Genomic DNA, 19353 nt, shown 5'->3' with positions numbered 1-19353 from the left:
TGTGCCTACTATCCACAGCCTGATTTATGGGGATTCCTGGTCCGTGGTTCTGTGTTGCGACGTCTTTAAGGCAGCTGTCAGAGTGTGAGGCAGTGAGCCACGAACCTCCATTGTGAGAGACTAGTTGTCACCCTGGCAGTTAACATTAACAGTGGACGCTTTGCCAAATTTGCTGGATCGTTAGGTAGCCGTTTGTAACGGCAATTTGTCAAAGCAATCGCTACAGATTTAGCAATCACTGGCTCCTGTGACGTTGCCTCCCTTCATTGTTGCTTGAAGAGTTGGGACACAACCAGAAGCCTTTATAGTCCTGATTTTATCAGGCTATCAGGGGCCTCCCACTGTTCTCAACACAGTGTAATACACCTCAATCGCAAAAAAAGGCTGGAATGATGTTGCGAAAGGTGAAAGGAGGCATAAATAGATGTAAAGTGACTCCGTTTAGACTCTGAAAATCCGCTCCGCTAGAATCAAGGCAATAGGCACTGCCCGCGCTAAGGCTCTGTGTGTGAGGATGATGGGGGAGGTTCACAGAGAGATCTTAATATATCCTGCTTAAGGAGGAGGAAAAGTTTCAGTCCAAGTGGAAACTTTATATTTCATGATGTAAAAATATATGTGTGACCATCTGAAGGAGCTAACTGTTTGTGTTTAAGTACTGCAAGCGGGCCTCCCAGTCTCGCCAGGGAAGTGTCTGTGAGTCCAACTTCGCACAGTGCAGCATCACCACCACGCCACCCAGCAGCTTGAGAGGCCCAGCAAAACATCACAGGTATGACATTTAATTATACACGCATGCACGTGTAATGCCCAGGTGATTCCACTGCCTTTCTTCACTGCAGGAAACCACACATTATACCAACAATGGGCAACTTCACTGTCCTTTCCTGTAATCAGCACGGACTCAGTGAAGAGAGAAATTGAATTATCCATATTACGGTGCAGCCAGAGCTAATTGCCGATTTACTGAAGAATGATAGTAATTATAATTGAAGCTATAAACACGTTAATAAGCATATCTATAACAGCCGTGAACACACAGGAGATGGGACAGAGATAAAGTGGGAAGCCCATGAGCTAGATGTGGAAATCCTGGTAAGCTTTTTCCTCACACTGTGTTGAAGCTGGCTGGGTTTCGGCATGTTCATCAGCATCACAATCCAACACACACACACAAGAGCCTTCTTCTGACAGAGTTAGAATTCATTCACATCGTTGCCAAGGCTGGATTTTCTGTTACAATACACATGAGTAAACACAGAGCTGAGCCAAAAAGTGAGGAGGAAGCTCCTGCAGATAGGGTTTGATTTGTTTTTATAGTTTTAGTTGTGTATCTCAGTAATGTATTCAAACTCTTAGCCTCTCTCCCAGGTTTAGTTTTTGCCTGTGTGTGAGAAAGGGTAAAAAGACAGTGATTTTAGATTTTTAAACTTTCGTTGACCCAGGGACAAATGAGTAAAAATGCAAGCATAAAGCTTTTTTTGACATCTTTCAGTTAAAGGCATTCACCTGATAGCCAGGAGCTCGGGAGCACACCGATGGTTTTCTTCCTGTTACTGCAACTCCTTGAGCAGCTGGAGGTTAATCGCCCCTTTTTAAAGAGGATTCAGGCAGTAGTTTAGGAGAGATTTCCCCAGACAAACCAGAAATACGATCAGACAACCCTCCAACTACAAAGTCCACTTCTCTGACCTTTCGACTAAACTCCTGCAAGACTTTCCTCCCCGCTTTTCTCTCCATTCCGTGGTCCCTCTTTGAAGAGCAATGTCGATCCCAAGATTACTTCGCTTGCAGTCTATTGCACTTACCACAAATTATGTCCTTAGTTGGCGATCTGGGTTTATTTGTTGCAGTCGCATCAGTTTAGGCAGAGATTTGGACACGACTGTCATGATAGCAGGGAGTTCTGGGATAGCACCGTCCAGAACAGCCAGAAAAATCACCAGTTGCCAAGATTAATTCTATGTTGCAGAAATATCTCATTTGCAGGCCTTTATGGAAAACTGTGCCAACACTGTTAAGAAACTGTACGCTTGCAGTGGTCAAAGCGAAACAACCCATTTTTAGACACAGTGCTGTCCATCAAAACAACAGAGTTTAATATGAACGAGGCCTTGAAGTGTTGTTTAGGGCAAATATTTTAAAGCTTTACCTAAAAATATCAGAGCTGCATGGCTGAGGGAATTTGCTATTTTGGAACCTCCTGACAGGAACTTATGATCACTTGTTAACTCATCACTAGGTGCAAAAACACCATTTCTGATTAATGAATAGAAAGATATACACTCAATGCATAATTTGATGGAATCCAAATTGCATTTGACCCAATAAACCAATAGCAGCAGGCTTTCCATCTCACCTCAGAAACATACCTCTTCTTCCTGTGAGGCAGGTCATGTGACATGAACCAGATTGATAATTGGCTGGTGTCAGGTTGTTGCCGATAGCCTGTGTTTCTTCAGCACTTCCCCGCAAAAAGAGCGCATTGATGCTTTAGACCTTTCTGATTGGCTGTTCACCCCAGAGAACCAGCACATACAAAAGGAAAGGAAGTGAGATAGACAAAGTTTAAAGGGACCACAGAAGAATCTTCTATTTTTCATTTTTCTTCTTATTTACAAGTTGAAATATGCAAATGTTTACGTAACTACATCTAGAATGAAGAAAATGTGGAACAACTGATGAGCATGAATCAGGACAGGGCCGGTCTATATGAATGCTTCCCTGCCTTTCAGCTAACAGTAGCTCTTCCCTGCCATTAGTCCCTTTGAATACAGACTGCTGCCACTGGCTGGTATGAAGAGTTATTTCCTTTTAGAGAGGCAGAACATATGGACCAGCCAGACGTGGGCTGAAGTCTTTGTGCTGTGTTCATCTGCATTGTTTTTTGGTCCAAACATAGGAGACTGTCAGTCTGCCTCCATTGCTGTTAGTGTTGTGTGTCCAGGCCTTTGGATAGGCTCACTGAAATACAAAACTATACTAATTAATAATGTTGTAGAACTGTATAGCATCAACACCCAGTCTAATTTTGTTGTCCCTAGTCCTTGATGTTGTTAGTGCCCGTAGCTAAATGCATTTTTATTTATTTATTTTGGCTTCCTTTCTCTCTCAGAAGTGGGTCCTTGTCTCACAGCCCCGACCAGAGGACCCGGGCAGCCCCTTGGTCAGCTCCTCGCCGGACTCCACCCATACCAAGAGGAAGGCTAAACCCACTTGGAGGATCCAAGTATTCAGGCCCCGCCTACCAGCACCTTCAGGAAGTAGATTCGTCTGAGAAGGATGCAGAAGCACAAAAAGGGTGAGAATTTACTGTGGGAAGGAAGAAATTGATTACATATAATTTAAATTAATTATTTCAGAACCAAATCACACGTGTTCTTAGAAAGTGTGCTTATATTTTTCGCACATATCTAATGTATTTAAATAGTGTACTGACATGTATTTACTTACTGGATTTATATATATATAAAGGATGTTTTAGGTGCAGCTTTAAGATCAAGGGTATTTGGAGGATTTATCTGTCTCTGGTTTTCTTCCTCTGCTGTATCCTCCAAGTGCTGAGTCATTTCAATGGAAACCTTTAAGTGAAAAATACAAGGCTGCCACGGACAAAGCTTTTGGATTTAATTTCAAGAGTCAATATTTCGAAGCCAATTCTGTAATATATATTTTTAAGCCCTTCTCTTCACTTTTTTTTAACCTTCTTTTCTTCCCCTCATCTTTCTGTTTTCCCAATCTGCTGTGCAAAGATAAAAGCAAGGTCAGGTGATGTTATGTGGTCTGCAGTACACTGGTATAAGTTCAAAGTGAAAGCTGTGCCGGGTGATCACACTTTTAAGGACAAGATGCAGCCTGCACGTCTCCGTCTCTCATTTTTCCGCTTATTTGACTTCTTGTCGTTCCTGCTCTTAATTCTGACTCTCAGCGTTTTAATGTGATGGCTGAGCAGGAAGACCAATAATTAAATCATACTATTCAACTCAGTAGGGTCTACACTCTTTAGACAAAACAATGTGTGCTTAGCAACCAGGGCAAATGAAGATGATCAGTGAAGAGATTAGCGGGAAAGGTATTCACTGTGAAAGGAGCTGTGCTTTGACCCATTTTATGGTGGATCATGAGTCAGTGCTTTACCCACCTGGACTGGCATGCTTCACTTCAGGCTTTCTGATCCCAGCGGGCCCAGCTCAGGATTAAGCTCCACATGACCTAAATGCACAGTGGAAGAAAGGGGACGAAGAGATGGACACACATCTGAGAGTATCTACATCCAGTGGTGTACGTGTGGGGTGGACTCCCCTGCTCCCGAATCTTTATTTAAACAGGATCATTCGCCTGAATATTATACTTTGCCTAAGGAGTGACTCATGAGATGCGTTCTGTAATCAAGAGGCCCTCTGAAGCGGCCCTAGGGTCAGCTTTGGTGTTCTCTGCACAGACTGCATAAGAGCATCATCACTTACACTGTAAGAAATCATGATGGAATTAAGTGGAATTCATTAACTGCTCATAAATTAAATCAAATATCGCTGTGGAGTTGAGTCAGATTATTTAAAGAAATAGAACTAAAAAATGAATGTTCGTGTTTCTCATGCGATGGCTCTGAACCATCTACAGTTTAGTTGTTTTGAGGCAGGAGGAGGCTTCTTCTTCTTGGATTCTACTCAGCTCAGTTCTTCCTACATGCTGTGACCGGCTCAGGTGTCCTTAGTTCTACTCTGTTCAGCCAGAATAACCCTGTGATGGACTCCAGCGCCCCCCGGCTTTGTTTAGTCTAAGTATCCTCCGGTCAAACACAGTGCTCTCGGGCCAAAGAAGCATGCAGACATCTTTAGTGTGGTCCAAGTCTCCTGCGCTCAAGCAAAGTGTCCTTGCATCTTTCAAAGGGCTCCACTGCTTGACTCATATCTTCTGATTGCCCCGAGTGTTGGCTCAAATAATGCTCTGGTCACAGGGCTGCAACAAGTATCCTCTTGTCAGCCAGAATGTCACTCAGCCGTTCCCTGGTTTTGCCCGAGAGTCTGCTGGTCTCCGTTAGTGTCCGTACAAATTGGGCGCTTTATTCCCGGTCCACAGATCATCTGTGCACTCCGCTGCACCGCCATAAAACAAACACACTCGTGCACAGATGCTGCATTAATATCACAGATTTCAACGAACAGCTGAACGGGTCGCCCCTTCAGGGGAAAGAAAAAATAAAAAATGCTGGCTCACTTACTCACGCACACACTTCAATCAGTCACACATATTCAGACCACACACTCACACTGACTGAGTCACTGACCTGCACACACTCCACCACTCACTCATTCGCTCTCCTCTAATGTAAGATTTCGCACTGCTGCAGATGGACAGACAGACGACAGCATCCCTTTCCAGCAGAATTGTAGCCCACGTTGCCATGGAGACATTTGACCATGACTGCACAGAGACCGAGGGAGAGATACAGAAACAGAGAGACCGGCGGTTTGAGTCCGTCGTGACACAAATGGGAAGAGTTCAACAACAAAACAAAAAAAGAGAAAGAAAGAAAGAAAAAGCAGCGGGGAAGTAAAAGGACGTGATAGAGGAGTGTGCAGATAGCATATGGCAGTTAGGAAATGTTTTAAAGAAAGGTTGCCTGTTTGAAAAGCCTAGTGTTATCTCAATAAAATGGCTGACAGGGAGACAGAACGTCCTGTGTTGTTACCACTATTTTCAGATAAAGCTGTCTGCAGAATGGCTGGCGGGGAAGCTGTGTGCATGTTTGTTCTTTCAGGCGGTGTTTGCTGATATTCATTCACATTTTCATATTATTCACATTTTGCTGGGTTTCATTCCCCCCATTTCTGTGTCCATTTCACAATTTATGAAATACGCAGCGAGACAAACACTGCCCCTGCATGCATCCGCGTTTTAGCATTTACACCCACATGCCTCCGCGAATTCACATGCGTTGCTTCTCCAGTCCATGTGTCACTGGTACAAGGTCACTGCTTCGCATCACACAGGGATTTTACTGGAAGTTATCAGCAAACAGATGGGATATATTAGGAAATTATCTTTAGGGTAATGGATTAATGAAAATGATTGTTAACACTTGTACGTGTAATGAGCTCCCGTAAAAGATAAAAGCCCGGTCACTTATCTCACCTCACTCGCACACAATCTCTCTGTAATACCCCTCTAGCTGCTCCCTCATCGCTCCAGGGTCTATATTTGAACTGTGCTTCATAGATTTTTGCAATCTGATTGTGTTTCAGCAGCGCATCAAAAGAGAGATTTGTCTGTGAATGTTATCTTGGGAATTAGCACCCTCGCATCATCCTCTCTTATCGCTTGCAGGATCCTCTCTGTGGGCCCGCTAAATCTCCGCCGTGGTTTTCCGAGACGTTTTCATGTCTCGGGGAAAGAAAAAAAAAAACACTGCGGAGATATAACGAGGATGTGATTTCCTTTGAGTCTGAAAAAGCACCTTCTCCGCCCACCCCTATTTTTGCACGTCGTGATGGAGGGCAGAAGTGTGTGTGTGTGTATTACAAGGAAGAGAATTTTGACATGGCAGTAAAACCTAGCCTTCGCAGAGGATTATGAATTATTGCACAAAGATAATGAGGCTCTGCACCAGATTACAGCTGGATTTAGACTGCGATAACTCTGGAAGGAATGGTCAGTCTTAGAAAGAAGCAGAGAGAGAGATTACGTCTGGGCTCAGAGAAGCCAGATTGAGACCCAGATAAAGACCAGAGACTTGGTGACTTGGTGTACAGGACCCACGGCAAGAACCCAAGTACTTCATATACTTACATACATATATATATCCTTGCTAAAGTCGTCACAACATAAATGAGCCTGTACTCACGTTGCACAGCAGCTGTGGTACAAGATGAGACAGGAGTCGTGGTTAAAGGAGCATTTAATGCATTTAGATGAGCTGATGTAACCAGATTACTGGCCGCTTTCTGCATCAACAAGACACCTGGCGTGTGAAACGGGGATGAAGGGATAGAGCAATCTGTCTCTTGAATTTGATCTCTTATGTAACCCCACAGTCTAGGAAATTTAGCTTGTACTGGCCAGTTCTGTGATTTTCACCCAGTGCCGCATTCAGCCACAAAGCAGGAAGTGGAACACGTTTGTGAGCCGAAAAGTGCTTGGAATTACCATCAAAGTGTTATTTTGTAATCCCATAAAATGACCAGCAGTGAAACGTGTTTGGTTGCCTGATTTCAAGTGAAGTTGCATTCATTTCAGTCCCTTCCTCTCTCTAATTTCCTACCATCATTATACCGTCAGCTGTCTAATCAAGTCACAATCAGCTATTGTTCACTGTGAAATGACTGCTGGTCTCCAGAAAGAAACAAAAAATCTTGTCTCTATGTCTTGTTATATATAAGATATGCTATGGAATATATGCTATACATACTGTATGTAATAGCTTATTCCATAGACAAACTAAATAATGTGTTCAGTCTGTCTAAACACGCAGTAAAGCAAAAAGACAGCAGAGTTTTCCGTTTCCTAAGTATCTGGGTAACCTGCTTTCTTATGTACGTACATACATACAGTATCAGACATGTGGATGTACTGACAGAAGGTCTGGAGTCTCTCCGTTGAGAGGTGCTGGTGGACAGAAGAGTAATGGCAACCTAGTCATACACGTTTAGACTCTGCTATTGCATCTGTGGTACTAGATATTTGACAGTGAAATAACCGTAAAGGACGAACAATTAACAGTGATTAATACCATAATGGCTTGATGTCGCATACTTCATTGCTTTGATTGGTTGTAGGACCATCCAGATGCAGGCAGAGGTTAGTTTTTGCTCTGCATCAGCTGAAACACGCCCCTATATGAAACCCCAATGATTTATTATCAGACTCATATACTGATATGAACTGAGTCTGGCTACACCAGGTCAGGTGGGCGCTACATTATGTCAGATCTACAATAACTTAAAAATAGAGAGGAATAAATATCTGAGGAGCCAGGAGGAATCAGATTGAGGCAGATTGTCTGGAAACAACAACCCTCACCTCCTCACAATTCATAAGTCATTAAATTCAATAATGTAAAAGATGAACTCTGTGTTACCTGTTCACTTATATTAAGGAGCGGAGGTTTTAGAAGATCTGTGTGTGTGTGTGTGTGTGTGTGTGTGTGTGTGTGTGTGTGTGTGTGTGTGTGTGTGTGTGTGTGTGGCCGGTGTGGACACATAAAGAATGAGAAAGGATGTGGAGCTCATCTTCTACCCCCGCCACGTCCTTGGTGAGTCTGTGAGATGGTGGAGGGTGGAGGGCTGTGTTTCCATGTAGTCTGTCAGAGTCTCAGCGTGGGAGTTTGAAAAGGCGATCGAGCTGAAATCACACCCTAGACACAATGACTTCTCCTCCAAGTGAAGTGTGGAAGTTTTTCTCCAGCCGAATAACCTTTACTCTCTCTCCCTTTCTTTCTTTCTTTTTTTTGTGTCTGCCTTGTCTGTCTTCGTTCCTTGTTTCCCGTCCTCTCTAGTTTCCAAATGCAGGGAGAGAACCAACGCGATGACTCCAGAGGAGATGCCTTTCTACATATGCAAACTCCTGTTACCACGGAGACGCAGTCGCCATCGCCTTGGAGTGGTCGCTTGGAAGTGCGCTCACACCCGTTCTTTCCGTCTGAGCACAACATTCCCAGTCCCAACACCCGGAGCCTGAGGAGGCCCGGACGCCATCCCAGCCGCTCCCCGCCTCCCCCGTTTCGCTCCTGCTCTATCCCCATCATTCCGTCCGTGCAGTGTCACCATGACAACGAGGTGTCTTGTATGCAAACCGGCGTCATCCCGGCAACCACAGTGATGTCAGTCACCTGCGGAGCCACGCCCTGCAACAAAGAGAGGAGAGAGAAGGCGCCGCACGCCACGTTGTTTTCCTCTTCCTGCTCGTCCGCCATTGGCCAGCAGCAAGACGAGGTGGCGCTGCTGCTGGAGGAGGCGCAGGAACAGCTCAGGGCGTTGGCTCACAGGAAGCAGGAAGAAGGGGGGGTCATTAGCAATGGATCAACGGTTCCACCAGTGGAGGCCAGAGAAACTGTTTGCTTCCTGAACCTTTATGGAGGAAGCGCTGGTACGCTGAGCTGTAACGGACCCACGCAGACCCAGCTACTCAGCCCCAGCCTATCACACAGAGACCTGGGCCAGACCGGCCAATGAAAGGACAAGATTTGGGACATTCAGTTTGACAGTGTTTGACAGACTCTGGTGTTCTGCATCTGTGTGATGCCAGTGGAAATGCCGAAATGAAAAAAAAAAAAAAAGAAAAAAAAGAAAAATGTAATATCACGGAAAATCTGAAAATGTGCTGATGATATGCATACTGTATGGATACAAGCATACAAACACTTCTTGAGTGGCCGCCTTTACACCGACTGACAGTATGGAAAAAGAGAAAAAAATATTTACATGCATTTATTTACAAAACAGGAAAACACTTCTACTTAGACAAAAAGAAACCAAATAGTCTGTCAAATCCATGGTGTTTTTAATTGTAAAAAGAATATATAAATATATATATATATAAATATATATGGATATAAATATATGGAATTCAAAAAGTGACCAAGTACAAAGTTGAAGAACACAGGAATGATGTAACTATTTTTCTTGTTTTGTTTCTTCTCCCTGTTTTGTATTGACTCTGTCACATTTTGGTTCGGGGTCAGCTGTAAGTGAAGAAGGTCATTAACGTCACGCCGCACGTCGAATCCGATCCAGCGAGTCCGCGCGGGATCGAAAACGGCCCGCGAGAAAAACGAGACTCCGCCAATTTTTTCACCCCCCTTGCCTTCTGAAAACTCTTATCCAGCCAAGAATTACAGCGCAGCTCCCTGTGGTAAATAACAACACTTTGAGGATTTATGACACAAAACAAAAAACATCCCCAGCTGTGTGTGTGTGTGCGTGTCTGTGCTGGGACGCATCCAGGGAGATGAGCGACGACAGAGAAGAAAAAAACAAGAACCTACTTCCTGTGTTGTGTTTGGGCGGGCACATTGTCAGAGTCAGCCCCCATGCTGACTTCACTCTGGCCGGGATTTGAAACCAATCTGGATTATTTTTGTTTTGGTTACAGATTATATTTTCACACATGCACACACGCACACTTTGCATTATGGTTTTGTTGGTTGGACGGCCGAATGACTGAATGGACATGCACACGAGGGAGGACGGAGGGCTACGGAGCACCGCAGGAGCTAATCAGACATTTTTCGTTCGTTCCGTTCTCCATTTTATTAATGAACAATGCTGCTTTCTGGGGCTGACGGGTGGGGGGAATGAACCACATGGTTTTGGTATTGAAACAAGAAATAAATGTCTCTATGTTGTATCCTATGAATTGGAAGCTTTTGAATCTCTGTATGAAGTTACAGCCAAATGTTTCTGGTGTCAAAAAGTAAAAAGAAAAAAAAAACTGGTTGCTATTCTGGTAAAGATTTTTCAAAGTAACATTTGTTTTAGTTGATTGCTTGAAAGACATTTTGACACCTCCGACAGCGACCTGTCCGAACATGCATGCTGGATAACACTCTGGTTTGTGCGGACATTACTCATACTTTGGCCTTTTCAAACATAACAGCTGCAGCAGCTGGAGGAAACCTGGGATCAGCCTTCACTAAGTGCTTGACGGTTTCCTGTTTGACCATCTCCCATCCATCTGCCCAGGATGCAGAAATGTTTTCAAATGTGGTTTAATTACCCGATTCCAAACTCTACATCCATAAACATCGGTCTCTGCTGGTGGGGCCAATCTTAAACAGCAGCTCTTACTTTTATTCTGTCACTTTGCAAATGTTTGTTGATGTCATTTTGGAATAAAAACTCTATAAAATGAGAGGGGAATGCTGGCAGAATTTCACCCGTCATTGGTTCCTATTAAAAATGGGCACGAGTGGGGAAAAAAAAAAAAATTAAAAAAATAACGCGACATGTGAACGTGGAGGTTTTGGCATCCACTCAAAACCTTTTCAGAAACGTGGTTCAAAGGATGTTTGCTTTGGAAAATAATCAAAGGAGCTTAATTGTAAAACCGAAGTAAAAGCTTGAACTTGAAACCCAAGTATTTAACATTCTCGGTTTCACAGCAATTTTATCTCCATCAAAATCGTTTAAATAGGGCAGTCCGGGTGTTCTCTTTGAGCTTTTCTCTCAGATATCACCAAGTCAGCTGACTTCAGGATATTTTTTGTACAATAAGTCTCACACAGAACCCTCAAAGCAGCTCTCTACAGGCTCAGTGTGCCCCCCTGTTAACAAACCGCCGCTCTCTGCTGCCATGGCTACTGTTTAGTGACGTCCACGTGCTTCTTTCGCTGCTCTTTACAGTTCAGGAAGATTTGATTCAGTGCTGCTGCACTCTGGAGTGACAGTTCACACTGTCACCCTCATTCAACACACAACTGCACGTACACGCAGACAAAGAAACACCTTTCTGTCTTTGGTTCTAACGTTTATAGCCACGGCCCTCTGACACAGCTCCATCGGCTTTGTATTAAAGTACCCCCTTATTTGGAAAAGTGGATAAGCCTCGGTTTCGGTAAGTTTTAGTACATTTCACTTATAACAAATAAGAGCTTTACTGAGGAGTAACATTAGCCATACAATACAGAACTTGAGGTATGAATTCATCACAAAATGCAGCTTAAATGATTATTACCTGACACTAAATGTGAACCACAACACCAGGTTTCTGTGCCTATTCCAGCTGTTTCTTCTAATGCAGTGATCCATTTACTTCTCCTTTCTTTGGCAGATATCTGTAAAAATGTATCCGCGCCTGCTTTTCAATCTGTTGGAACAGTCAATCGCACAACAGCTCTTCCTCTTTTTTTTTTAATGTGTTTCATAATTTAGACAGTATTAAAGCCTATGATTCAAACTAATGCGACTAATCTCCCTGCTCATCTGTCACTTTTTGCCACTCCGTGGCCGTAACCACGGAGACGTCAGCTAGCTGTGACGTCACGTCCACGCCCTCTGTTGGTTTAGCACAAAAATATGTTACAAATCTGTGCTAGGTGGGAACGAAGCTGTTACGAGCTTGTACGGAGTTCCACACCTAGCCACACAGAATGCTTATTTTTTCATTCTACCATTAAACCCTGAGAAGACGCTTTTCAATATATAGGGACCTCAAGACTTTAATTTGATAATGACACCCACCCCCACACAACACTGGTGTGGAGGTTGATGCAGAGACCATAAATTGTATAAAGATGGACTAAAATAAATCATTCATAAATAAATAATTTTTTATCAAGGACGGTTTCAGTCGTTTCAGGTTGGGAATAAAATGCTGATGTATACTCAGGCTTCCATCATTTGGAAACGTTTCGTTTTTAGTTATTTGACGCTATTGAAACAGGATATGACATCACGATCACTACAAGCTGCCACACTCAGTGAAGCACCCTGTAGGACAGTTTATTGAAATGAATAAGTACAGTGTGTAATCCAACATTTCTTTGTAAGAAGTACTGTACTGAGTAGACTCTGGCTCCAAACTCACAGGATAGCGGCGCTCGTGTCAAAAGTTAACGACCATCAGTTTGGGCAATGGAAGAAAGTGGAGATGAAGTGTCCATATTAATATACAGTCTATGGTTGAGGCACATTGCAGTGACTGACCAGCTGTAATTAGTATATGAGATTTAACCAGATAAAAGTCTGTAAGAGGTGTCCTTGGTTTCTTATCTGATCCACACATGCAATAGCCTGATGACAAACTAGCATTTCCATTTCAACAGACACGTCTGTAAGAGTTGTGCACCTTGAGAAAACAGCAATTACTTCTGGCATGCAGGTGCTCCGGCACAATGTACATCTGAGCATCAGCAATTATACAACAGAGGAGAGGGAAAAGTAATTTAATGCAGCTGTCTCTGCTTTCCACCCCGAACATCTTTAAATGGTTCTACATGTGCCAGCAACTGAACATTGCTCACTGCATAACTTCACATCCTGCTGGTTTAACATCATAAGAAGCGGCGGAGGAAGAGGAATGAGGGTGTATTTGATTAGGAAAACCTGACGGGCTTCTCTTTTTATTAGTCACAGATTTAGAGAGCATATCTGCCTTTCTTCATTATAGAGAAAATTTTGTTTAATGAGACGGTGGGTGTGGGGGTCGGGGTACGTGTGCAAATGGAAGGATTATGACTTTAACACTCGCGTTTAACTATTTGACTGCCAAAACTATACGGCGGCAGATCTGTTCGTTCTTTAGTGTGAATGGGCCGGCTATTGGGTTTGCTATTTATTATATAGAAACATAAAACTGAAATTTAAAAGAATCATTAATGAAATTAATAATGCAGAATGTCTGAAAAGACTTGTTCTCTAATTAGACTTGACTTTTTCAGTCTATTTCCTTCCATTTATTGCAAACTGTACTAAATCAGTCGCCTGGTCGGTGGATTCTGAGTGAAAATTATTATTCTTTTCACGTAAGGATCCTGTCAAATTCTGGTGACGATTGGTAAACATGGAAAGCAATGTACATGTGCGTGCCCACATCCATTCAGGTTCCTCTAGCGATGTATTCCGTGTGCAGCTATGCAGTTTATCAGTTTCTAGCGCAGTTCCAACCTTTGACTGCCTGCGCACTCAGTTCCACCTTTACTCCTGAACCACAGCACAGATTTCTGGCCCACGCTGCACTTTAGCTGCTTCAGCTGTAGTCAGTCAGACAGCAAAAAGTGAGGTAGTTAAGACCATCAGTACAGTGTCTGTTTTTGTGTGTGTTTGTGTGTGAGACTGATGGCAGGGAATAGAGGTTAGACCATCAGGCCAGAGAGATAAGAGCTGTAGTTTGATCCTCTAAAAGCGCTAGACTGGCAGGCCAGGCAAACCCAGCAGACCTCATCTGAACTACACGCCAGTGGAGCCCAGATACTGTGAGCATTTGCGTGTGCGCGTGTGTGTATGCAGCCACTGCTCGTGCGTCAACATCTCTTTCTTTACCGTTTGCCGCCTCCTGTCTTCACACAAGCCCCTGCAGCCTGGACCGCCACACATCTAGATAACAGGCCCGCTGAAGTATAAAGCAATGACGCTCTGCCGCCTTTGAGAAACGGTGATTTGAGCGGGATCAGGTCGGAGATATGTGGAGGGAGCACGAAATATGGAGGCGATGAAAAAGGTGTCAGGACATTTCCATATTAAAAAGCAGGATTCTGGAGAGTGACAGAGAGGATAACCCCTGTTACAGATACTGCGCACTTGGGTGGGAATCTTTACACCAAAATGTGTGTGTGTGTGTGTGCAGGTATGTTTTTGTTGACCTGTTTCGGTCCTCCAGGGCTGTCCTCATCTGTCCTTATCTTCTTTAGCATAATGTCCCAAAAACTGTCCAGCCGGTCTTTATCTTTTTACATTTTCAGTAAGTCAGAGTGATGTGGGAAAAAAACTGTTTCCAGTACCCAGAAAAGAGCTCATATTAATCTGCCATTCAACACAGTCTGTGTTTCACTTTAATTTTCTGGCACCAGGACCAGCCAGGAGCAAATCCAATCACTAATCTTCACAGCTTCAGGAGCACTTACAGGGCAGCAACTGTACAGTAGACGACACTCACATAACTCTCACATGCGTGGTCTCCGTAACTAAGACATCCCAGCATGTGGCGTGAGGAAACGTGTGTCATGTAGGTAACTGAGTTCACTCTCAACCTTTCATGTGAAATGCAGCTTTTAGTGTTCAGCCTTTGTATTTCCTTCCCTTTGTTTCAGCAAAAATCTACATCTGAAAAACTCACACACTCGTTTTAAAAAGTCAAACATCGCACCCCTCGAGCAATGAACAGTGTTTCCTCTCGGCGAGGACAGAGAGTTTGCAACAGAGGAGCTGCAGGCAGGCTACAGGATCTCCTTCATCATGTCAGAGACACAACTGCATTAGCTGCTACAATGTGAAAACAGTGAGACCAACTATGATCAGTTATTCCTAAAACAAATCAGTCAAGTTTAAGTTGAGCTACTTCACGTAGCACAAATTAACCTTAATCAGAAAATAGAGTGCATAAAGAAGACAGTGGGTCATCATTTTCTCTGAGAAAAGCAAAAAGTTAATTTGAGATAGAGGTTATCCTTTATTATTCTTTGCAGATGTCCTTTTAATTCCTGAATATTCATGAGTATGGTGTTCCTTTCTATGGCATATCTACAACCACAGGACCACGCTCTGTGATACTGAGCTAGTTTGCGAGCTAGTCACGAAATTTCATTCAAGTGATTTACGCCCTTGGGCGAGAATTCTTTAACAGTTCTGTCTTCACCATATTCAGGGCATGCACGATCCTCTCCTAAACCATAATGAGTGTTTTTGTTGCTTAATGTGACCAAGCAGAAACTGAAAGAAATGAAAATGAACTCAAATATGAAAATGAAAAGTCCTACAGAAGTTGACATCAGGGACGCTATATCAGGCTGGCGCAAATTAAAATGATTTATTCATTATTTTCATTTAAAAAAATGAAATGGAAAACGACTGTGTTGTACACTTTTAGAGTCTGCCGCTTTCAAACAGAAACAGAGCTACATGAATTGATCACTGCTGCATTCAGTTTATAGGTCTGTGTTATGACTGTTTTCTTTTTTTCTATTTCTTTTTTATAGACACTTGTCTTGAACAAAGCACATTTGGTAACCATCCTCTTAAAAATGTGAATTAGCATGTGTGAGAGAGAGAGAGCTTGTGTGGAAGGCCTCGTGTGCATGTGTGACACAGCAGACTGTAATGTAAATGTATAAAGTACAAAAGCATCAGGGGGTGATTTAAAGAAAATAACCACCCATGACCTGTTTACATCATGAAGAACTATCTTCTATTTGTTCATTCAGTTTTTTATTGTTTCTTTTTTTTCCAATAAAAACGAGTCTTCAGTGTCACATGTCTCCCTCCTCATTTCTTTTAGTGTGCATGTTATTGACACAATATTTAGGCAGGTAGCAAGATTATTGGCGCGACACTACTCTGGGAAATCAAGCATTTGCAGCTGCAGGATGTGAATCAAGCCACATGTATCATGTTTTTCCGCCACTTATCCGCAGCCAGGCTGGGGTGACAGCAGGCTGAGGAAGGTTGCCCAGATGTTCATTTCCCCAGCCACATCATGCAGCTTTTCCTGGAGGGCCAAATGCATTTCCTGCTGAGGTGGAATATGTAATTCCTCGGACATGTTCTGCGTCTACCCAGGGGGTTTTCCTCCCTCCAGTGAAGTTCCCATGCCTGAACTAGTGTGTCTCACCTGGCTCCCTGCAGTTACAAGCAGCACCATTTGCATTTAATTTAAATGTGTGGGAGTCTTGTATTGTTAATGACATTTTGGAAAGTGAATTAAATGTCCAACCAATGTTGAGCCAGCAGCTCTGTCCCACACAATGCACAGCCACAAGAGCACAGACGAGATCTGCACACTGTTTACAAAAAAAAAGGAGTCCTCTATAAAGCCTTTATTGCTCTTTACTGCCTTGTGTAAGAAATATTACTTCCTTGCACAGGGTGGTAAGGTGCAGTGAAAATGTTTTGATGAGATTTTTTTTTGTTTGTTTTTTTTTTTTTTTTTTTTTTTGCTCCTCAACAATGTCTGCATCTGATTCACCGCCAGGAATAAGCTACGTAGAGAGGGGTTCATGAGATCTGAGGACAGTGAATGAAAGTTTGACTGTAAACATCCTCACTCAGGAAGAAAGACCCCAAGATACTGACACTCCAGTTTGGGAAAACTTTTGGATAATTACTTTCAGTGTGTATTTTTTAAGGACATCAGGAGATTTATCCAAAGAAAACTCTTAATGCTGTGCTCGGCTGCGAGTTGCTGCTTAGGGAAGCGATTTAAAACACGGGGAGTGAAGTGATTATTAATTAATGTTTACAGAAAACAAGCGCTGAGGCAAATATTCATTTAAATTAGAGATGGTTCTTCTGTTGCCTGATTGCTGATACTGAAGTGATGAATGAGCAAAACCTTTCTCGGGCAGAATCTGTTTCTTTATCTGTATTTTGTTTGAATTAATCAGGTCTGTTTGTTCACATTGGCGCATTTCCAGGAGTGGACTTGGCGCGGTTTACCAACACTGTGCTGAAACAGAATCATTGTGCTTTGTGAGCCAGATAAGAAATAGTTAGATTTCTCCTTTAAGCTTTATTTATCTTTTTACATCTGTCCCTTTAAATCAGTTCAGCCGTCAGCGCTGCTGTTTTTATACTCGTACATCCTGTATGTCCACAACGTAGCAGAATAAATGGAGCTTAGCCAGAGTTTAATCAGGAGGACCACTTTATTATTGCTCTGTTTCTTCATCCATTATGCTGTCAATGTCACACATTCAGCTTCCTTCTATTCTCTTTTAAATTTTAAATTCAAGAGGCGACTTGCTTCTGGTTCATATCATCCAATCAGCTAGCTCTTAAATTTGTCGTCTCCTAACCAAATGAGAACAAATGAATAATCACTACCCCTTGATTGGTCCACTTACACCCTGCCGGCCTTCCTACACCTTCAGCTACAGGCACTGACAGCCAGTTACCACCTCCCCAAGCACCTGCAGCATTCAAACACAAACACAGCAGCAATGTTGAACATGGTTGCTATATTTTCATAGTTCAGCCTCAGCTGTTCCACGGTCCATGCACAGAACCAGCAAGCTGCTTCTAATCAGGAGACCAACAGCTGATCCCCTGGAGCATTATGGTTTAAAGCTAACCAGTGACCTATCACACTTTCCTTCTGCTGACATTCACCCCAAATCTGGCTCCTTCCATTCCACTATGTTATATACAGTGTGTGGTGATACATTATAGAAACATTCTCCGTGCTATGTCAAATTCAAAATAAGATTAAGTTAGATGTTCATGCTCCTGAGGCAAACTCAGAACTCAAAGACTTTGAGCTCTCTATTGCATTTACACATCCATACATTCTGTTGAAGATTTGCTGTGCTCTTGGTGCCCTCTGGGATGAGCTCAGTGGATTGAAATTGAAAGAGATCTTGTCAGACTGATCTCATTAACTGCTGCCTTCAGGTATTAGTTGTAGCTGTATTTGGACTCGCTTTAATACACGAAGAGGCAATGTGAGCGGGCTAAGCGAGAAGACATGTCATTCAGAAGTGGCATCTTCTGCTGACAATCCAACAATACGGTGGGGATTTTGTATGTAGGTGCATTTACATAAATTGATTTTCATAAATGTTCAGATTGCTGCTAAAAAGTTGGTTGTCTTTAGGGTGTGAGGACAGAATCTTTGTGAAAGTTTAAACAGAAATTTGGTTATCCTATTGTCTATGCTTGACGCTGGGTATTGTCATTTAAATGTGTGGAAATGTGTGGAAATATACAGTAGATCTTTACATTGCCATATAGTTGTTCAAAACCCTCTAGAACGCATACAAAAGCAGCAGCTCTGACAACTTTACTTGACACTGGTTGCAACGTGGGGACAGACCAATGGTAGTACAATAGTCATCTTGTTCTTTGCACCAGTAGAGGACAGTGAAATTGAAAACTGTTGGTACTATGAATCTGCCAACACAACAATCTGGTAACACTTGCTGGTCGTTGGCCATTAGTGAGCGTCTGTGGTTATGGCAGTGTCTCCCGTGGACCCCTGTTGGGACCTTTTTCCATCGACTAGACCAGAGCACAAGATGAGAAATGGAAGTGACTGAGGTAAACAAAATGACGGAGTTCTCTTCTCTTCATCCACCATCATCTCATCTGAACATTCAAGTTCACAGAGCCTTCATGTAAAATGAATTAAGTGTTGACCAACTGATCAGTATGATTCAGGAGAGGGCAGCTCTGCCTGTAGTTGTTCCTTCTTAACCTGCCAATTAAAAGGAGCCCTTCCTGTTTCCCCCTTTTGAATGACAAAGACAGACTACTGCCACCTGTTGGTATGGAGAGTCATTTCCTTTCATGCAGGCCAGCTGGCTAACGGCCAGGGACGACTGGTATAAATGGACTAACAGGGCTAAGCCCTCCCAAGTTAGCATAAAAAAGAGGGGAAAATTATTTTTTAAATAACTTACAACAGATTGTTTTAAGTTTTGATGAAACTATTGGTAGCAACAGCACCAAAAAGTCAGAAGAAAAACATAGAATATCTGAAAATGGGCTGATTTTTTACAGTCTCAGCTCCCCTCAGTCTGCTTTCATTCGTTTAGTTCTTGGAAGTGTTAAGTCCAGGTTTATCATGTACAGTTGCAAAGAATAACTGACAACATGTGGCTTTATCTTTCAAGGAGTAACCAACTGTAAAACAAAAAAGAGAAAATGCTGTTCCTGTTACTCCTACAAAGGAGGAAAGTGGTCCACTGGGAAAACTGCAGACTGACTG

At 42.8% G+C, this 19353-nt stretch overlaps 1 protein-coding gene across 1 annotated transcript in view; it reads left to right on the top strand.

Moving 5' to 3' along the window:
• Window positions 1-15901, top strand: part of LOC125018786 (pro-neuregulin-3, membrane-bound isoform) — a 318686-nt gene extending 302785 nt beyond the window's left edge. The window contains exons 7-9 of the mRNA XM_047603121.1: window positions 657-772; window positions 3116-3301; window positions 8495-15901. Coding sequence (XP_047459077.1) covers window positions 657-772; window positions 3116-3301; window positions 8495-9170 — 978 coding nt within the window. The 3' untranslated portion in view covers window positions 9171-15901. The remainder of the gene's footprint in view (window positions 1-656; window positions 773-3115; window positions 3302-8494) is intronic.
• Window positions 15902-19353: the final 3452 nt, after the last annotated feature.

This window comes from Mugil cephalus, chromosome 13, assembly GCF_022458985.1.
Source record: "Mugil cephalus isolate CIBA_MC_2020 chromosome 13, CIBA_Mcephalus_1.1, whole genome shotgun sequence".
In the NCBI taxonomy this organism is placed as follows: domain Eukaryota; kingdom Metazoa; phylum Chordata; class Actinopteri; order Mugiliformes; family Mugilidae; genus Mugil; species Mugil cephalus.
The sequence above is the reverse complement of the archived record's forward strand: the minus strand, read 5'-3'. Positions and strand labels throughout refer to the sequence as shown.